The sequence below is a fragment of the Mercenaria mercenaria genome, chromosome 10, assembly GCF_021730395.1.
Source record: "Mercenaria mercenaria strain notata chromosome 10, MADL_Memer_1, whole genome shotgun sequence".
Classification (NCBI taxonomy): domain Eukaryota; kingdom Metazoa; phylum Mollusca; class Bivalvia; order Venerida; family Veneridae; genus Mercenaria; species Mercenaria mercenaria.
In genome coordinates, this window is record NC_069370.1 from 60,906,567 (window position 1) to 60,924,774 (window position 18,208).

Sequence of the window (18,208 nt, forward strand, 5' to 3'; positions counted from 1 at the left end):
TATTGGGAGATACAATTATTGACTGTTATGTAGAGGTTGTTGTTCTGGAGAGGTATATTTCAGCTGTAGGGAGCGTCTGCATCCACAAGGCGGTGCTTTGTTAGAAGTTCAATATCACCAGGATTCTGTATAAATTGATTATATATATGGAGAGGACTTTATTAAGCCTTCTGGCTTCCAGTACAATCCAAATTCATGTACGTAACTTATTATTTAAAATGTACATAGTAGGAAATAAAAATATGTTTTAACCAATATGTAAAATACGCTTTTGAGTGGATTTGTATATCGAATAAATGGTGATTTCAGGCATACAGACACTAAATAGCAAAATGACGTGAAACAAATGGCAGTCGCATAATGGCGGGTTCAAATACACCACCACTACACTTTGGGGTCTCATTTTTTAGCTGATGTTTAACTGAAAATGTGTTGTTTTTTTGCATCAAACATGAACCCCACTTTCCTTTCGATTTTTATTGATCACTGACAATATTCTTCAAGAAAATGATATGTGCTGCGGCCATTGGAAATATGTCAATCTTATATAGAATAAAGAAAAACAACTATTTCGTGTGTTGTAACCTTCATTTATTGACCATTCTGTAGAATTTAGAAGTATACTTTTGTTTTATTATAAAAATTGTATCCCAACAGCATGTGTTGAAAAATCATTTTAATAAAATAATTACTTTATCCTAATATAAGTAGTTTAGTTATATTGCTTAGGATATCGAGTCCAAATATTAATATCAATACGAAATGTTTTAATCCTTGTCCTAGATGACAGACAAGCCGAAAGAACTCCTGCGGCCAGAAGTTATACAGACCAGAATTTTTTTTGCATGTTTGAGTGACAACTCGGCCTAAAAAGTAACTTATTGGTGAATAAGGTGCCTTTTTTATTATACCATTACGCTTTAATGTGGCAAGTAGATCTATGAAATATGTGTTTCTTAATTCTGAAAGTTTTTGTTTTGAGCAAAATAACTATATTCCTCTTTCATGTATAACATAACTTTTATCTTAACTGGCCCATGACTATTGAAACACTTTACTAGAGCTATCACAAATGTGATTCATGCTTTCATCCGGACTTCTTTGACATATAGAGCATTGAAGACAACACAGGACCATAATCCAAGAAATTAAAGAGCAATGCAAAAAAATCCCTTATGTACAACTAGGTATCAATACTGATCATTGCTGAAAGTTTGAATAAAGTATATGAAATAATGAATGAGGAATTCAGGTCACAAACATTTCTCTATATATCATATATAGTGCCAGCTATATTGCAAAAACGGCGTTCCATAAATGCGATAAGCCAATCGCATATCGGTAAAAAGTCACGTGAAATTACCCAGCCCCCATGTGCTACACAACTCGTTGCATTCCAATATACCTGCGGCCGCAGGTAACAAAAGGCTGTCAGAAAAGATAAATAACGTACGTAACCTCCGTCCCACACACACAAAAAATACGTCTATATGCAACCAATTTTGCTGCTTTCTTTGTTTGATTACTGTGTGTTACATTACTTGGAATTTCCAAATTATTCCACTCTCTTTTATATTCTTAGTATAGTCGGATAATCTGTCTTCGGTTACTTTCTTCCATTTTTTGTTCTTTTCCAACTTCTCCATAACAGTCTCCAGCTTTTTGCCCTCTTCAGTCCCACCCACAAAAGCGGATCGAGCACTCAAAATTATATAACCACCTGAAACAGATCGTTGAATAAGATGCTAATGACACTAAAATTTAAAGCGACACGAACATGTCTTTCTTTTAAAATGATAAAATGAGGATGCCGTGAAAGTGACCAGCGATACAAACTCATTGATATAATATTTGCAATTTGTCTTAATACATGACTAAAACTATTGTGCCGAAGTGGCGAGCTTTTGAAACAATGAAGAAAATCTAAATTCTTCTTGCTTTTTTACCAAAATGAACTCTTAGTGTCACTCATTATGTCATTTTTAAATATTGTAGATACATTTTATGCCAAACATGATGGAAATGAACATGTCGAAAACAAAATCATCCTGTTTTTGCGCTGGTAGCTTTAACCTTAATTAAAGCCTGCTGGTGGCAAGTGATTCTGGTTTTGCGACTAGATTGCTATCCAGTCAGTAAATTGTCAATGAACATTCATTCGAATAATGGTACTGCCCAAACTGAATGATAGACCAGTCTATGTTAGAAATTTAGCAATGAAAAAGTTAAAGGGATGTTTTTAGGTATTCTGTCGTGAAAAAGATCAGATATACTGTTTTACTCCGTAAATTAGAAAAAAACAAGTTTATGGAATGCAATTTTGCTGAGAAAAATCGCCATTGGACCATACTTGTTGTAATTGCGATTAGTTTATCTTTATGTCCATGCATACTCATTGCGAAACTCTTTGCCAATCTTCAGATGTATTGACTAGACTATTTGTTTACGTTTGCTCCGAATCGAAAGAATGTGGTTTCAAAATGTTCTACGGTAACACTTGTCAAACGGATTGTTCATCTTTCATGGATATTTTTTCTCTGCTATCGTTTACTACAAAATAGCATAAAATGTAAAAATATTAGTTTTATTCATAAGAATTATTGTACACAACCCCCACGACTTTTCTCTGCAAAAACTGCATTTCACTTGGCGTTACTAAACTGCTTTAGCAATAACACAATATAAGCGTGTTTCTTTGATCATTCATTTTAATTGCAGGTGAAATAGGGCACATATGCCTTAACTACAACACATTTTATATAGTGCTTTTATGCCACACATTCCAAGTAGTCAGCCAAATGAGCTAGTAGTTAGATATTTGTCAGAGGGACTAAAATGTTTTCATATAAAAGCCCATAATTTATATGTGCACGTGTCGTAAAAGACAACAAAGTACATTTTTATGTGGCTTAGGAAAGTATGATGAAAATGTTGAAGTACTTTTTTTTCCATACAATGTACATGAATATTTCAAATTTTAATCATAACGAACAAGAAGTAATAGTGAGTGGTGATGATTACTTCAAGTAAGTTATTTTAGAAGCACATCTCTGTTGTTCGATGAAAGAAGATAAGGCAACTTGATAGACCCATCAGCCTTCCATATGCAAACTGGATGGCTTCCTCACATGAAAGGATGTATTGACTTGAATATGAAGATGGATGCGCATCTCCTCTTTGCATTGAAGCTTCCCATGAAGTTTCGTTTAATTCCAGCGATTAGTTGCAGAGAAAACTCCGAAAAGAATTGCGGGACAGACGGACGAAAAGGCGGACGGACGAAGTGGCGACATATTGGCTTCCCATTTCGGGGAGCATTAAACCGTAAGAAACATCATTTCTATACTTAAAACAATTTTTAAAGAGTTGGGTGTATTCCATTGCCTACCCACAGGTGCATTAATTACAATACTTTTAATGTCATTACGATTTTTGTAGAGCTTATAAACACTGACACAAAGTTATGTAGCGGATGTTCCAGCATTCAACGGTGGAGGAAGACCTCATTGTTTCAGTTATGGACAGGCGTTAGGGGAAAAATACCGACCTTCCGTAGGCCAGCTGGATCGCTTCCTCACTTGACAAAATTCATACCAAAAGCGAGGTTTCAAACCACCATCGGTGAGGGGCAAGTGATTATAAGTCAACGACTTTATTAACCACTTGATGAATGAAGCCCCTGATTTAACGCTTTAACATTACGTATGTCAACATACCGAAAGCTGATATAACTTTAAAGATCTTTTTCGTGCTGTGTCTTAAAAATTTCATTTACATATTGGGAAACACATCCGGCTTTAAATGTATCCACTATTTCACCAGCATATCCCTTTGAAAGGTAATAGGAGGTACTTGCTTAATGTTAGCCTTTTGCCGGTTGCTTCCATCTTTTCCCATTTATACAAAAACAATTCGTTTGATATTAGGTTTAGAGTCGCCTTCACAGAATTTAGGTCATATGGCATTTTTTTTCCAGCTTTTGGTGATGGGGGGAGACTCCAGATTTTCATCCAGTAATTGTTTCAGGAATGTGCGGGCACCTGGAAAGAACCACTGGCTTTAAGTGTCTTCGTCACGGGAAATTCGAGTTCAGCGGCCAATTTACATATAAGCCCACAGGCCTACAAGCAATTTATGACACAACATGTTACACAGCACGATTTCTAATAATCTAACAATACGATATAGCATTTACCATGGTTTCAAACGTGTGTGGAAAATATAGGTTAAATCAAAATGATGATCAAAGCCCAGCTATGTCTAGTTGTATTACATATACATGATATCAAACAAACCTGACTTAACAACACGAATCATTTCATCTAATGCTCCGAAAGGAACGTGTGCAGATTCTGCAAAGATTCCGCATCCAGTTACTGCATCATACGAATCTGAAAATGATTATCGTATTTAATTAATTACACTTCGGTGAAACGCAAGGCATCCATATAGCATCAAAATGCGTACGTTGAAGCAACAAGAAAATTAGATTTGATTTACGTAGACTTTTGACATTTACGATGGTGGTTAAAAAGATTCTGTTACTGGACTACAAAAATGTAAACGAAAATCTACCTAAATAACACCAAAGTATTCTCCTTTTACATTAGTGTATTTTAATAGTCGCGATATTACTTGTCTTAAAGAGTAAGAATAGTCTGTATCTGTTTCAAGCACTGATGGGGGTACTTTTACCGTTATATCTTCGCACAGACAACATTTTCTGGAGGCTTGGAGATAGAAAACATGAACTTAAATATGGAGAATATGATGGGTCTCTTTTACCGTTTGTTGTGCAGAAAATTGATGATGATACTACTTTTATGGGCTGGAGCATTGTCGTGAGATAGGAGAATGTCCTTCAAACCAGAACTTGGGCGCCTTTTCTTGATGGATTCATTTAGAAATTAGTAGTACTTAATAGATGTTCCTGCTTGACAAGTAATTTGCACATTTGGACCACAAGTCAGAATTTAATAAAATTATAAACAATACTTTTTGGCACTTTTCTGACGTTTTACTATTTAAGAGCTTTTTTCATCATCCATTGCTTGTTATATCAGGTCGTCTTATGAGTTCAAACATAAACACTCAAGTTTCTTCTGCTGCTAGAAAAATTTGTTGGTTTTCTACCGCTGCAAGTTTTGAATTGCTTAGGTAGGTGTCTGGACATTGCAATCTAGCCTATCAATAAATGAGGGATCATCACAGCACAGAGCTTTCTAAGACCTAAATGCCCTCCCATCTTCCGTGACAAGATATTTCAGGGAATGGTGTATTTGTCTAATATAACAGAAAACTAGGTGAAGAGAACAGGTAGACCTACCTTCCGGAATAGAGGATGGTTCTTCTGTCAGGTACTCAACATAATAGTTTTCATAAATACCACGTTTTCTAGCTTTGTCTAGCATAACTTCATTTGGTTCAAGAGCATCAACGTGAGAAAATTCCAGCTGTTTTAACTAAAATGTTACATCATTAACGATATTTAATTGTGAATAATAAATAAATGACAAGTAAAACGGTTTCGTCTGGATTTTACACGCCTTCCTTAAAATTGAAAAAGCACGTGCAGTTCTTATAGGACCTAATTCAGATACGTCTTACGATAGCTTAGAAAGTCATTCGACCAGAAACTCTTATAAACCTATCATATTCATGAACATAATTATGTGTCAATTAACTTCATCATAGTTTTTCAAAGTTTATTGTCCGTTCTATACATGTTTACATACATAAAACAATCATTTTACATGAAACATACATGCATAGCCAATCTATTAAAGATTTGTAACAGACAATTATTAAAACATTTTACATAGTACAATGAATAGCACACAAATACAGTCCAAACTCGATAACCCGAACTCGCTTATGTTGAACTCCCACTTAAGTCGAACATATCTTTCAGTGTCAATCTAAATTTATTCCAATCTGACTTTGTTTAAATTGAAAATGTTTAAATCGAACCACGACTATTTAAAGTCAAAGTGTTTACATTGGTCCAACCGACTTCGAGTTATAGAGTATCAGCTGCAATATGAAACTACTTGATATATACATATCAAACAGATAAAATTCAAAATACCCTTGTTAATCTTAGTTTAAAAGCTGCCTTAAAATCTATTTACTTAAAACACTGAATTATTAATACTATGGCAATAAGCTCAACATTACAAAATGGTATAAAATAATGGAACATGTTTGGTCAGACCAAACATATGTTAGATTAACGAGAGCATTTTGAGTGATAGATAAATATCATCAATACTTTTAAACAATGGATAAATTTACACTGGCCTAAAATAGTTTGACATTTAAAAATTACTTAGTAATTTTACTATATACATGTCATTTATTAAGAAATTGACATCTTCGATCAAGTATTGCACAGCAGGTTTTTGCACTTAATCTCAATAATGCTGGGTTTGTTAACACAAATTTAAGCTTTTCAAGATCAGACAAAGATTCAAAATTTGAGTTACTGGAAATTGCCTTCAAAATTAAGGGTTTCCTTAAATCTTCATATAAGTTACAATTCAGTAAGACATGTATTCATCCTCAACCGTATTACAAAGAAAAGGACAGGTTCTATTTTCAACTTGTAACCCTTCATATCTGCCCGTCTCAAGACGGATGGGAGCTACCCCACATCTGAATTTACACAATGCAGATCTATGTGAAATAGGCATAATAAGTTGACAATATTCTTCAACTTTGTATTCAGGTTTCAGTGTACAATAAGTTCTGAGCTTATTTCGGCCTCTACCACTAGCACTTTCTATTCTATTTATACCAGTAAACCAAGCTCTTAGGTAATTTTCTTCAACATTTTTAGTGATCTTGTCAATGACATATTTCTTAGGTACATATTCAGAAATATTGTAATCAATTTGAGATTCCTCAAACTTTTTCTTGACATGGAAAAACCAATTTCTACAAGAAGTACCCAACTTAGAGCTAGCCCAGACTGCTATTCATATGTGTCTCATATTTACGCGACATCAACAACATTTACCTGCTTTGGAGTTTTCAGCTCTTTGATTATAGAATGTTCCTTTATAGCTTGAGAAAACTTTTATCTCTGTTTAATGAGAAATAATTATACACAATATTACAACAACAGAACCTTACCTCTTTTCCGACCATGCCAGTGCCTGCTCCAACATCAAGTATTCTAACCCCATCACGAGATTCTCGTGGGAAACTATTTGCTGCGCACTCTGCTGTTCGCACGTGGGCAGTGCGACCTAATGACGACAGCGTCTATTCAAATAATGGTTATTTTAGAAGCGCTTATTAGGAAACAATATGTTTTAATGTTTTTTAGGAACGTTAAAATTGGAAATATAATCAGGTCACTTCCTGCTTGGGTTTAAAAAGGCAAGATGTGCTTGTTACAATTAATTAAGTGAACTGTAACAATTACCTATTCAATAACAAAAAAGAAAAACTGGCTGTCGGGTGGTAGTCCCACAGCAATAAAGAGAGAAAATTTTCTGAAAGGGGTAACTGGTAAAGTGCAGTTAGTACTATATCACTACTTACGTTAACGTACTCTTTTAACATAACCGAAAAATTATTGAAAATAGGCATCAAATCAAAATTAGTTATCTCTACATTAACATAACATTATTTTATCAAAATACAACCTGTTCGTATAGTCCGGCCCAAACATTATACGCTTGCTGTGACTGTTCGTACGATACGTCAGCGTTTGCAGTGGCTTTCCTGTGTGCAAAGGCAAGTGACTTTGCTGATTCAATATCAGTTTTGGTTTCTGCCATACTGATTGGTCGTTAAAGCAGAATCTGTTAAAAGAGTTGAAGCAATCTAAATAAAAAATTAACCAGAATCTACTATAAAATATCTTAATTTATCTTCAAGTTACAAATGACTAGATTGTGTAAAGATTATACATGATATACTTTTGTTTGGATAAACCATATTTTATCAAATTTAATTTACATACAATGTATTACAATTAAAAGAATATTACTGGATCAGTTTTTCAAAGTCTGGAATATTAAGTGTCGTGACGAAGGCTAAAACTAAACAAAGGAATTAATAATTTTGAAAAAAAATACGTGACATGAATCCGAAACGCTCATAAATTTCATTGCTTCTCCAGGTTACCTGTTGAAGTAGGGAGATTGACTTAGTTATTTGTACTGCTTGAGAATAGAAGGTGCAAGCTCAGTCGATCGAGTACGAGCGACGAGTACCATTATATGACAGTATGTGCCTTTTTCCCCAATCAAGAAAGAGTAATGTACCGGAATAATTAAATATTGTTTAAAATATTTATTCAAAAGAACAAATTGGTAGTTTTCAGGTATTTGGTAATTAAGTGGTCTTTTATCTTTTATTTAGATAACACCTACACTGATTGAATTAATTCAACATATTTGTATCGGATTATCTCGGTTATCGATCATTATACATAAGGAAACATCAATGGTTACTGTTTTTCTTGGTTTTGTCGTACCAATAAGTAAATTTAAAAAGCACCATCCTCACTCCGCCAACAAAATTGTTTGTTTATCTATTATCTAATATGAAATGTTGTGCTACCTAAAAGGCAGAGCTCCCGTGTCCCATCATATTAAAGGCGTGGTGTTATTGCAATGGCTGCAAATATCTGAAATTACGGATCCGTTTTAGGAAGTTGCAATTATTTGTATTAATGATAATCCATAATTTCTGAATGGATATAAGTTTGTCATGTCTTCGACTTCATTAAAATGTGAAAACTTTACAAATATTCTAAACAAAAGAAAGTACGGTATACCAAGATCAAGAGAAAAACGTATTTGATATTTGTTATTCATATTAAACCGCATTGTATCAACAATTTTACATAAAGCATATCATTATTATCATAAATATCATAGAAACCAGTCACTTACTGTAGGCTTACATTTTTAGCGGTGTACTAATAACAGCGCTTTTAGCGCTATCGCACGTGCGCTAATTCATGTCCGCGCATTAATTTGTCCAAGCATTTTCATGTACATTTTCATTTGATGATGTTTTCTTCGAACTTTTGCAAATAAATACTCTTGAGAGTTTGCACTAGTTACACTGCTTGCTAATATTTTAAGGTTCGTATAATATTCCTGTTTATTGTTCATATTATTATTTTAAATATATAATCATGCAAAATAAAATATTTAAGCTTGTAGTTTGTGTTTTTTTCTCATTTGATCAAGATGTTATCGATTTCCGTATCACCTTCGGGCATGTCCGTTGTTGCAGTCGCTCGTTTACGGAAAGGTGTAAACGTTTGTATTAAGACACAATGCATGTAGGAAAAGGGGATTCAATGATTTAAATGTGTGACAATCTCGTTTTATTTCAGCAATTATAACTAGTATACAGAATATAAACACGCAGATTATCAAAATTAAATACAAGAAGACAATACAGTTACGTAGGCAGTATTATACTGGGAGCGCGACAAAACATCGACAGACAAAACATCGACACGACAAAACGCCGACACGACAAAATGCCGACGCAACAAAAGCTCGACAAAAAACATCGACACAAACATCGACACATAATTTATTTACACGTTTTCTTCATTTTCAGGGGTTAAATTACCTAAATTACCTCAATTTTGATGACAAAGAGCTTAGTTTGAACATACTAGGACATACTAGACAAGTTTCGTGTCAAATAATATCATTCTATGTCACAGATAACAGCTCATTTTGTTCATATTCGTAAGATAATATCTGTAATTTAGTCAATAATGAAAAGAAGTTAGCAATATGGTTTAAATTCATTCAAATTAATTGAAGTATGACAAAAAATGATATACGTTCCCTTACCCTGCAAAATTAAAGACATTATTTAGGTAAGGTTTAAGATATTGGCAAAACAACAAAACGTCTATTTAGTGGATTATATATATGTCAGTATCGACTCAAGTTATGCGATTTCCTTTGATCAAACTTTATATAAATAGATTGGTTTTCATTGTACCGTTAAAATCGATGTATTTGTCATTCATAAGTTGTTGAACTGTATACATTTAGTAATTATGAACAAAAGCATAAAACAATAAAACAGAGATAATTTGACAACCCTGTATACAATACTATCGCTTATAATTATTTGATTATTTAGAAGGAAACATTAGCCCAAGAGTTATTGTTATAAATCAACGCCATAACCATACATGTTAACACATCTGAAAGTGTAAGTTGAGGTGTGTTGTGTTGAGGATGAATAACACATTCGATATTATAAAAAAGTATCTAAACTCTGCAGTACCTAAACGCGGCCAATCAATTTTAGCCTGCACCGAAATATATATGACAGGTTAACCGTATACATTTAAGAATACCAAGTACAGTAAATTGCACAAAGGTTATATCAAACATAAATAACAATATTGGTCGAAATGCATAATTGACAAATGAATTGAGAAAATTGTATTTAACGAACCGTATGTACCACCATTATGCTGAAGTGTCAAGCCGCCAGGAGAGAGTCACATTCAGACCATCTTCATGGCAGCACACCCTGTGGTGTTGCGCAGTGAGCAACACATGAGTGCCCCCTACCCCACGGCGGTGTCCACCGCGGGTGTAGGTTGACAACCCGGCAAAGGCTTTACCGTAACATCTGTTATATAACTGGAACTTTATATTATATTAGGCACAAAGCTATAATTAACCATTAGCATTCATAATAGCATTTTTTTTTTATTTCAATGGATCCTTTAATATATTTACAATAAAACGTTCCTTTTATTTGTAGTAAGCAGTTCGATAAATTTCATCATTGATGGCCTATTGTAGTAATATTTCTTATGATATTCGTCTTCAATATCTAATGTTCCACAACATATAAAGTATCTTTCGTTGCGTGGTATTCTGTTTTGACCATATCCACCGGTTTGGATTCTAAGAGCGTTTGCGGATACTCTGATTCTTGCTATATTGAATCTAAGACTTTTAGGCATTACATCAAGATAATATTCATACGCTATTGTTTTTTTTTGTTTTTTTTTTTTTACAATTTTAATACAAATCTAAGATTAAACTATTTTCTACAGAACCGTGCCACACCTGTGTATAATTATCTATAACTCTACGTTTAAACATTTCTGGAAATAGTTTACAGTCTATTCTATCCCAGCTAGTAGAATATTCTGTTAAACCATACATATCTAACATATTCTTAACATTCGTTACCCAGTTTTTCAGGCCTTTTTGACAATCAGACACATTTAGCTCATAAATAGATTTCAGTATTATATTGTCTGTATTCATTAATTTACATCAATATTTAATTATTCTACGATATCTGTTTATACATAGGTGAAATCGTCCCAATTCGCCATGTATATTCGCATTACACGTACTACATTTAAAATTCGTTTGCAAAATTTCATGTCAATACGTTCAATTTCCTTAGATTTCGTATTGCCCCATATCTCTGAGGGGTATGACAAAATAGATCCTACAAATGAGTCAAACAATTGACACAATAACTTAGGCTTAAGATCGAAATCTTTACAATTATGCGTTAGCAAATTAAGAGCCTTTAAAGGTTTGCCAATCAAATGCTCTATAGTTGATGCAAAATTACCAGTATAGTTCAAAACAGTAGTTATAATTATCTACAACTTCAATAGGATTGCCATTATATAGCCACCTCTCGTGCAGACGTTCTGCCTCTTTTCATAAACTGCTAAAGACAACGATTTTTGTTTTCAAAGTGTTTACCTCAAGGCCCCAGTAATTGCAGTATGTATATATTAAAACAAGGCTATTCTGTAAATCCTCTGGCGATTTGCCTAAAATCGCCATATTATCAGCAAAAAGCAACAAAATCAATACAATGTCATCTTTCAATAAACCATAATTAAAATCTTCTTGTAAATACACTGACGCTAAATCTTGAACAAAGAGAACAAACAGGATCGGCGAAATTAACTCCCCTTGTCTCAAGCCTACTGCATATTGGAAATAATCAGAATATGAAGTGCACATGATTTTACTTTATCATACATATCAGTTATAATTCGTAACATTCTACCTTGGATACCGCATTTATACATTTTAGCCATAATGAGTTTCTACATATACTGTCAAAAATGACTTAAGATCAATAAATCCAACATACAAACGTTTATTGTTATTGAGGTAATGCTGTATTACAGACTGTAAAATGAAAATTGGGTCCACGGTCGATTTACCCTTTCTGAAAGCAAACTGGCTATCAGAAATAACTGTATATTTATCACAAAAACTTTCAATTCTTTTAACCAAACTTGTAATAAAAGGTTTAGATAAACAGCTTACTAAGGTTATCCCCCTACAATTACTTGCAAGTTTGGGGTCACTATTTTAAATACCGGCACAATTATACCCTTGGCCCATTTCCCGGGAAAAAACGGATTGTAATATAGCATTGAAAATATCACAAAGATGGGAACACAAAATATCTATTGTTTCTGTGAAGTATTCATTTAAAAGAAAATCTGAGCCTGGAGCTTTCTCCACATGTCATAAGCTCGTTTATTTCTCCGAATGATCACTTAATAGAATTAAAATAATGTTAATTGCAAACTCAATTGGATTCTTCATTTTGAGACTGAAATATACTAATTGACAGATTTTCAAAATATTTCATAAATTCATCAACAGGTATGTCATTTTGTGGCGTACCAGATTTCTTTTTCTTAAAATGGCTCTAAAATTGTTTGGGTTTACAAAAACTTAATCTCTCAATTTCAGCACATTTGCGTTTTAAATAAGTTTTCTTTTTCTTACGAACCAATTCTTTCTACTCTTTTTTATATTTACAGAAATTTTTAGGGGTATTTTATAGCTGTCATGCGGTGACATTAGTGTTTAAAACTTTCAAATAATTTGCTTTAAAAAATGTTTAAAAATGGTTGTATATGTAAAAATTCGGACTTTGTCAATAATTTTAAAAGAACAAAAAGAATTTACATGCTATCATTATAAAAATGTTTTATTTCTACTAAACATTGATAAGATCTTGCAGTGTCAAACTAATTGCTATTATACTTCTGTTAGTGGTCTTATTGCATTTTATTATATAATTTCAATATCTGTTTATGAGATAATAATCTTTTGACACGCTAGGACAGAGGTACCTGGTCACGTGAAATCACGTAGAATCTCACTAGGTATTGCGGTATGCGAGATTTGCTGCTAGGGGACATATAGGTTTCCTGCAATATCATTGGTTAATTTCATTGTTGCCATGAACCTCATAAAAAGCCAGTGAAAACAGAAATCAGAAGAGAGTTTTACCTACGAAATAAGAAGGACATATACTTCTGTGTTTCATGTCGAGATATCCGACTAGATAATTTCAAAGTTTTGATTAATTTAATTGTCTGGGGTGTTTATAGAAATTATTGTTATTATGTTGGCATCCATATATTGTTGTTAAAAACTGAATAAAAGAAGAAACAGAATCTGGAATTTGCTAATTCCTCAATTAAGCGAACTTAAGCTAAACAAATAATAATACGTATTCGAAAAACAGAATTTGAGCTAAAATTCCCCACAGAACCTTCACGTTACACACGCAGCGTAACACTTGGTGCTAGAAACCGGGTACAAGGAGCTTCTATGTTTACTTGACTTTCTTGGTACCATCACAAAAGCGACTGCATCTACACGTAAAATATTGGAACTTGTGAATTCACAAAATAGGTGGATATAATTTTGATTGAAAAGATGAATATTTGTGGACGTAAACCGGACTTCCGAGAACAGATCAAATGGACATATGGGAACGACAACGCCAAAAACTGTGTTACATGTACACGATGTGGACTTACACATAAATTTGAGAAGTGTCGTGCACTGTCCGCTATGTGCAATAAATGTTTGAAACAAAGACATTTCGCTAGAACCTGCTCGGCAAAAAGAGTACGAAACACCATCACAAAATCAGCAAAACAGCAAGTACGGGACAAGCTACGAATGACTGAATTTGTAAACCGGAAACTAATGGAATTGGTATTTTCATTCCATGAGGAAGACGACATGTTCTTCGTTAGTTGTATTACGAATACATCCCTGCTTCAACGTAATGGGTCGAGAAAACGACAATGTAATTCTCTGAATGCTAGCACATTTGCGACGCAAACGCAGGAGGAACTGGACAAAGTAAGACATTCCCTTGACGAGATCAACAGAGAGAAGGAGGTACTCATCGCAGAAAATGAAAAGCTAAGGAATGCTGCAGCTGAGATGGAGTCCAGTGTAGCAGAGCTGAAATTGAAACTGGCGTCTCAACAAAACAGGTCTCAGAAAGAAGACATCGAGGCGGTCAGACAATCATATAAAAAAACAAGATGAAAATCTATAAACACTCCTTCTCTGGTTACATGAAGATACAGGGAATCGCTTCATAGGATCGGCCAGTGATCAACTTATGCAGTACTTCTACCATTACATATCCGTACGACGGAATCACGAAGAACAGTTGAAGAAATTGACAGAAACTGTGTCCGAGTTAGCTAAGAATATTGATTGTGTTAAAGAACGAAACTGTGATCTAAACAAAGGCTGGAATATTGGTAAAAACTGGAATTATAATAAAAGAGGACGAGGTTATTTCAGAAGATAACGAATATTTAAATTTGTGAATTGACTTAAAATCAGAAGGACTGGAACTTCTATTTCAAATAAAAAAATCTTGCTTTTTGACAGCGGCGTTATGATTCAGTAAATTGTTTATTTCTAAAATTATTGTAAAAAAAAAACATTATTCATATTTCATTTCACGGGAGTGAAAAAAATAGACGCGGGGGCAATGTCATGCGGTGACATTAGTGTTTAAAACTTTCAAATAATTTGTTTTAAAAAATGTTTAAAAATGGTTGTATATGTAAAAATTCGGACTTTGTCAATAATTTTAAAAGAACAAAAAGAATTTACATGCTATCATTATAATAATGCTTTATTTCTACTAAACATTGATAAGATCTTGCAGTGTCGGGAATTGTACTTAGTACCGGCAAGTTCTTTCCATTGTCTTCGCACTAGTTCTTTCTCCTTGTGCAGTGTGAACTTAGCTACTATATTACGATTGCGGCCATTTATACTGCTGTCCATGTGATGCACCCTTTCGAATAAGATTTTCTTCAACAAGGTCCTGGACAATTTTCATATTGTCCTAATTTCACCTTTTCTATGACGGGGCCTCTGGTATATTGAAAACAACAACAACAAGACTGTTCCGCATTTACTGCGACAGTAGATACGTTATCTCCTTTTGGAAATCATCCTTTGTTCTTCAAATGCTGTGACTTTACTTGTAGCCTGCGCGAGTGCAAAATCAAACTAATCCGTTTTCTCCTCTACACTATTAATTCTATCCTTTGTTTTATGTTCATGTCATGTAGTTTGCACAAAATCATTTTTAGTTCATTGTCGAATTCGTCTACTTTCTTTTCAAGCTTTTCAAGAGCCTGGAGGTTGCTATCCATGCATTTAATTTTTATGTCATTTTTTTTTTTGATATATGCCATCAAATCAGCATTACTTATTGTTTTGCCAGATTTTTCCATGTTGTTTAAGTGCGAAAGTTGTGTATCACTAGTTTTTGAGTCAATGAAAGTCTGATCCTGCATTTTTTTTGTCATTACATACTCATTTGATAATTCCGTTAAGTTTCAATGGAAACTGTAACGTCAATATTTTTCCACATTGACGTTCAAATTTCATATCGGTTGTGTGACGTCATAAGTGACGTCAGTGTCATGTATGTCGTCGCGTATAAAAGTTCTTTTACGACGATATTTTCAATTTCCCTCAGGCTTAAGGAGGTAGGTTACCTTTATATTTGTATGTGCGCATGCCCAACCGGCAGCTAGCGTGACGATTTACGACGACGTTTACGACAAACTAAATGTCTTTGTATATTCATTCTTCTGAAAACAAATCATAGACCTGTCTTCGATCTGACGCTTTATGGTTTAATAATGCAGAAATAATGAATAAATTGCCGCAGAAACGCTTCAAAACAATGTTGCCTTAAAATGACGTCATTGACGTCATGACGTTACGTGTCAGTTACCGCGCAAAATTAACAGCTTTTATCTTGAAAGTACGTAATTCTGTACATTTTCTTTATTCAAACTATTTTCAAATAACCATTATTTGCTGAAATATTTTTTATGAGTCTTTTGCTCTGAATAATAATCAATATTTTGCTTCTTTTATGTAGTTGTATTGAAATGTTATGCGGAATGTAAGAAAATGGATGATGGTAACCAATGTTATTTGGAATATAGTTGGGTGAGAGGTTACTTGTTACGGCCATTTTCAAATAAAAAATCTAGCAGTTTGATTTGTAATACCTATTTTACAGGTTCCGTTTATAATTTGTTACTTATATACTAAAACTAAGATCTAAAATTGTTCAAATTTCAGTAGAAAATTGTGGTTTCTTGAATTGAATTGATGTTACCATGGAAACGAAGCCCGTGACCTATGTATCTAAATGTAAAATTCAAAAGCGTTGACACTAGTCTATTTAAGAAACACAGCTTCGGCTTTTTATTTTCATTTCAACAATAGTAGCATACTGAACGATTTTTCCATGAAAAATGCCAGACGAGGGGTACTGCTGTAAGTATTCTAAGCTTAGAAATTTGTTTGAATAAATGCAGATAACACGAAAATATAACTTACGTTAGAAATAATATGTTTTAAAGCTACATCAACTAGAAAGATAATCTTATTCAATATTATTTTATAAGAAATTACGACAAAAAGCAAGATATAAGCCATTTTAAACATCTCTGTTGCCATGGTTACTTTAAACTTTAAGAAAAATAGTGTACCATGTATAGTGCTTGGTATTTTGCTAATAATATTACCCAAATATTCCATGTTGGTCATTAACAGAATGGCACTGAAGCCGTCGAAAACCCCTATTTTTATACATAGTTGTTTAAAACTGAGAGAAAATGCGTTACCATGGAAACACGAGCCCCGCGACATATACATTTTAAGCTTATCTTAGAAAGCTAACGTGCATACTAGTAAAATTATAGATTATGTTGACTTCTACGGATATCAATGAAACTAAAATACACCGAAAAGTGTTAAATATCCGTATTTTCCTTCTTCTTTCAATATGAAATACCTTTGGATGGTCATGTTCTTCAAACCTGGATAAAAATTGAACTTGAAGGGACAGAGACAAACGAAACTGAGATTTTAGCAGTTAAAACTTCATATTACACGAAATACAAAAAGATGCTGCGGTTCAACTAATTTGAATTTACCCTTGTAACAAGGTAACCTACCTCCTTAAAAGCAAATCTGTATCATTTATATAATAATTTATGTGAAAATGCGCATGTAATAATAAGATTATTAGATTTGCATCAAGAAATATGCACTCATTCTTTCGCGTAATAATATTGCGCTCCTATTAGTCGCGCAATATTTCCGCCGCAGAACGCATGCATATTTCTCGATATAATTCTAATAACCTATAAATATTTACCATGAATTGTCAGTATTGAATTGAAATGACCTGTGTGATAACAATAAGAATATTCTTTATCAAATTTATAATTTTAATTATGTTTTCTTAGCGCGATTTTATTCAAGGCCCAGTACACAGTTTTTAAAAAACTAATTAAACGCTGACTCCACATAACGTTAGATTTTGTAAAATTATACTTGCCCACTTCAGGCGACGCTGATAATATTCCCTTTAGAAGCAAAATATTGTTACCTAGTGCTGCAAAATGTAAGTCCTTCAAATAGCAGAAATATTACACCACTACACTATCTCAATATCATTTTACATTTGAATATCACCTTTAGTTATTTTTTTTTTCAACCGAATGACCATGGATCGCAAATAACTCGACTGTATTCTTTTGTTAATCTATTACGGTAATGTGCATTATTAGCCTGGCCGAATTTGAAATACAATATCTAGTTATAAATTGACATTTGTAAATCTTAAGCCAAGACAATTGAATTAAGGACGCTCGCTACAGTTTCGTAATTTTTTTCTCAATAATAGATTTTGATGAAATGTTTTGTATTAAAAGATCATGTTATGATGTATTGAAAAATGAAATAAAAATACTAGGTCACCAGCTTTGTTTCAATTTAATATGCCCCTAGATATGGTGCTATTTTAAACATTTTTCAAAATTTCTGTAATCCTAAAATAT

At 33.4% G+C, this 18,208-nt stretch overlaps 1 protein-coding gene across 2 annotated transcripts; it reads right to left on the reverse strand.

The window, feature by feature from the left end:
• Positions 1–576: 576 nt before the first annotated feature.
• LOC123561412 (uncharacterized) lies at positions 577–17,917 on the reverse strand. Of its 2 annotated transcripts, none has more exons than XM_045353762.2 (6): positions 17,707–17,917; positions 7,653–7,811; positions 7,135–7,266; positions 5,327–5,462; positions 4,296–4,391; positions 577–1,720 (listed from the first exon to the last, which is right to left on the reverse strand). In XM_045353762.2, the coding sequence occupies exons 2-6, from the start codon at positions 7,785–7,787 to the stop codon at positions 1,533–1,535; spliced, it is 687 nt and encodes a 228-aa protein (XP_045209697.2). In that variant the 5' UTR covers positions 7,788–7,811; positions 17,707–17,917; the 3' UTR covers positions 577–1,532. The 2 variants fall into 2 exon arrangements, with proteins under 2 accessions (XP_045209697.2, XP_045209698.2); XM_045353763.2 differs by having other exon boundaries at positions 17,758–17,910.
• Positions 17,918–18,208: the final 291 nt, after the last annotated feature.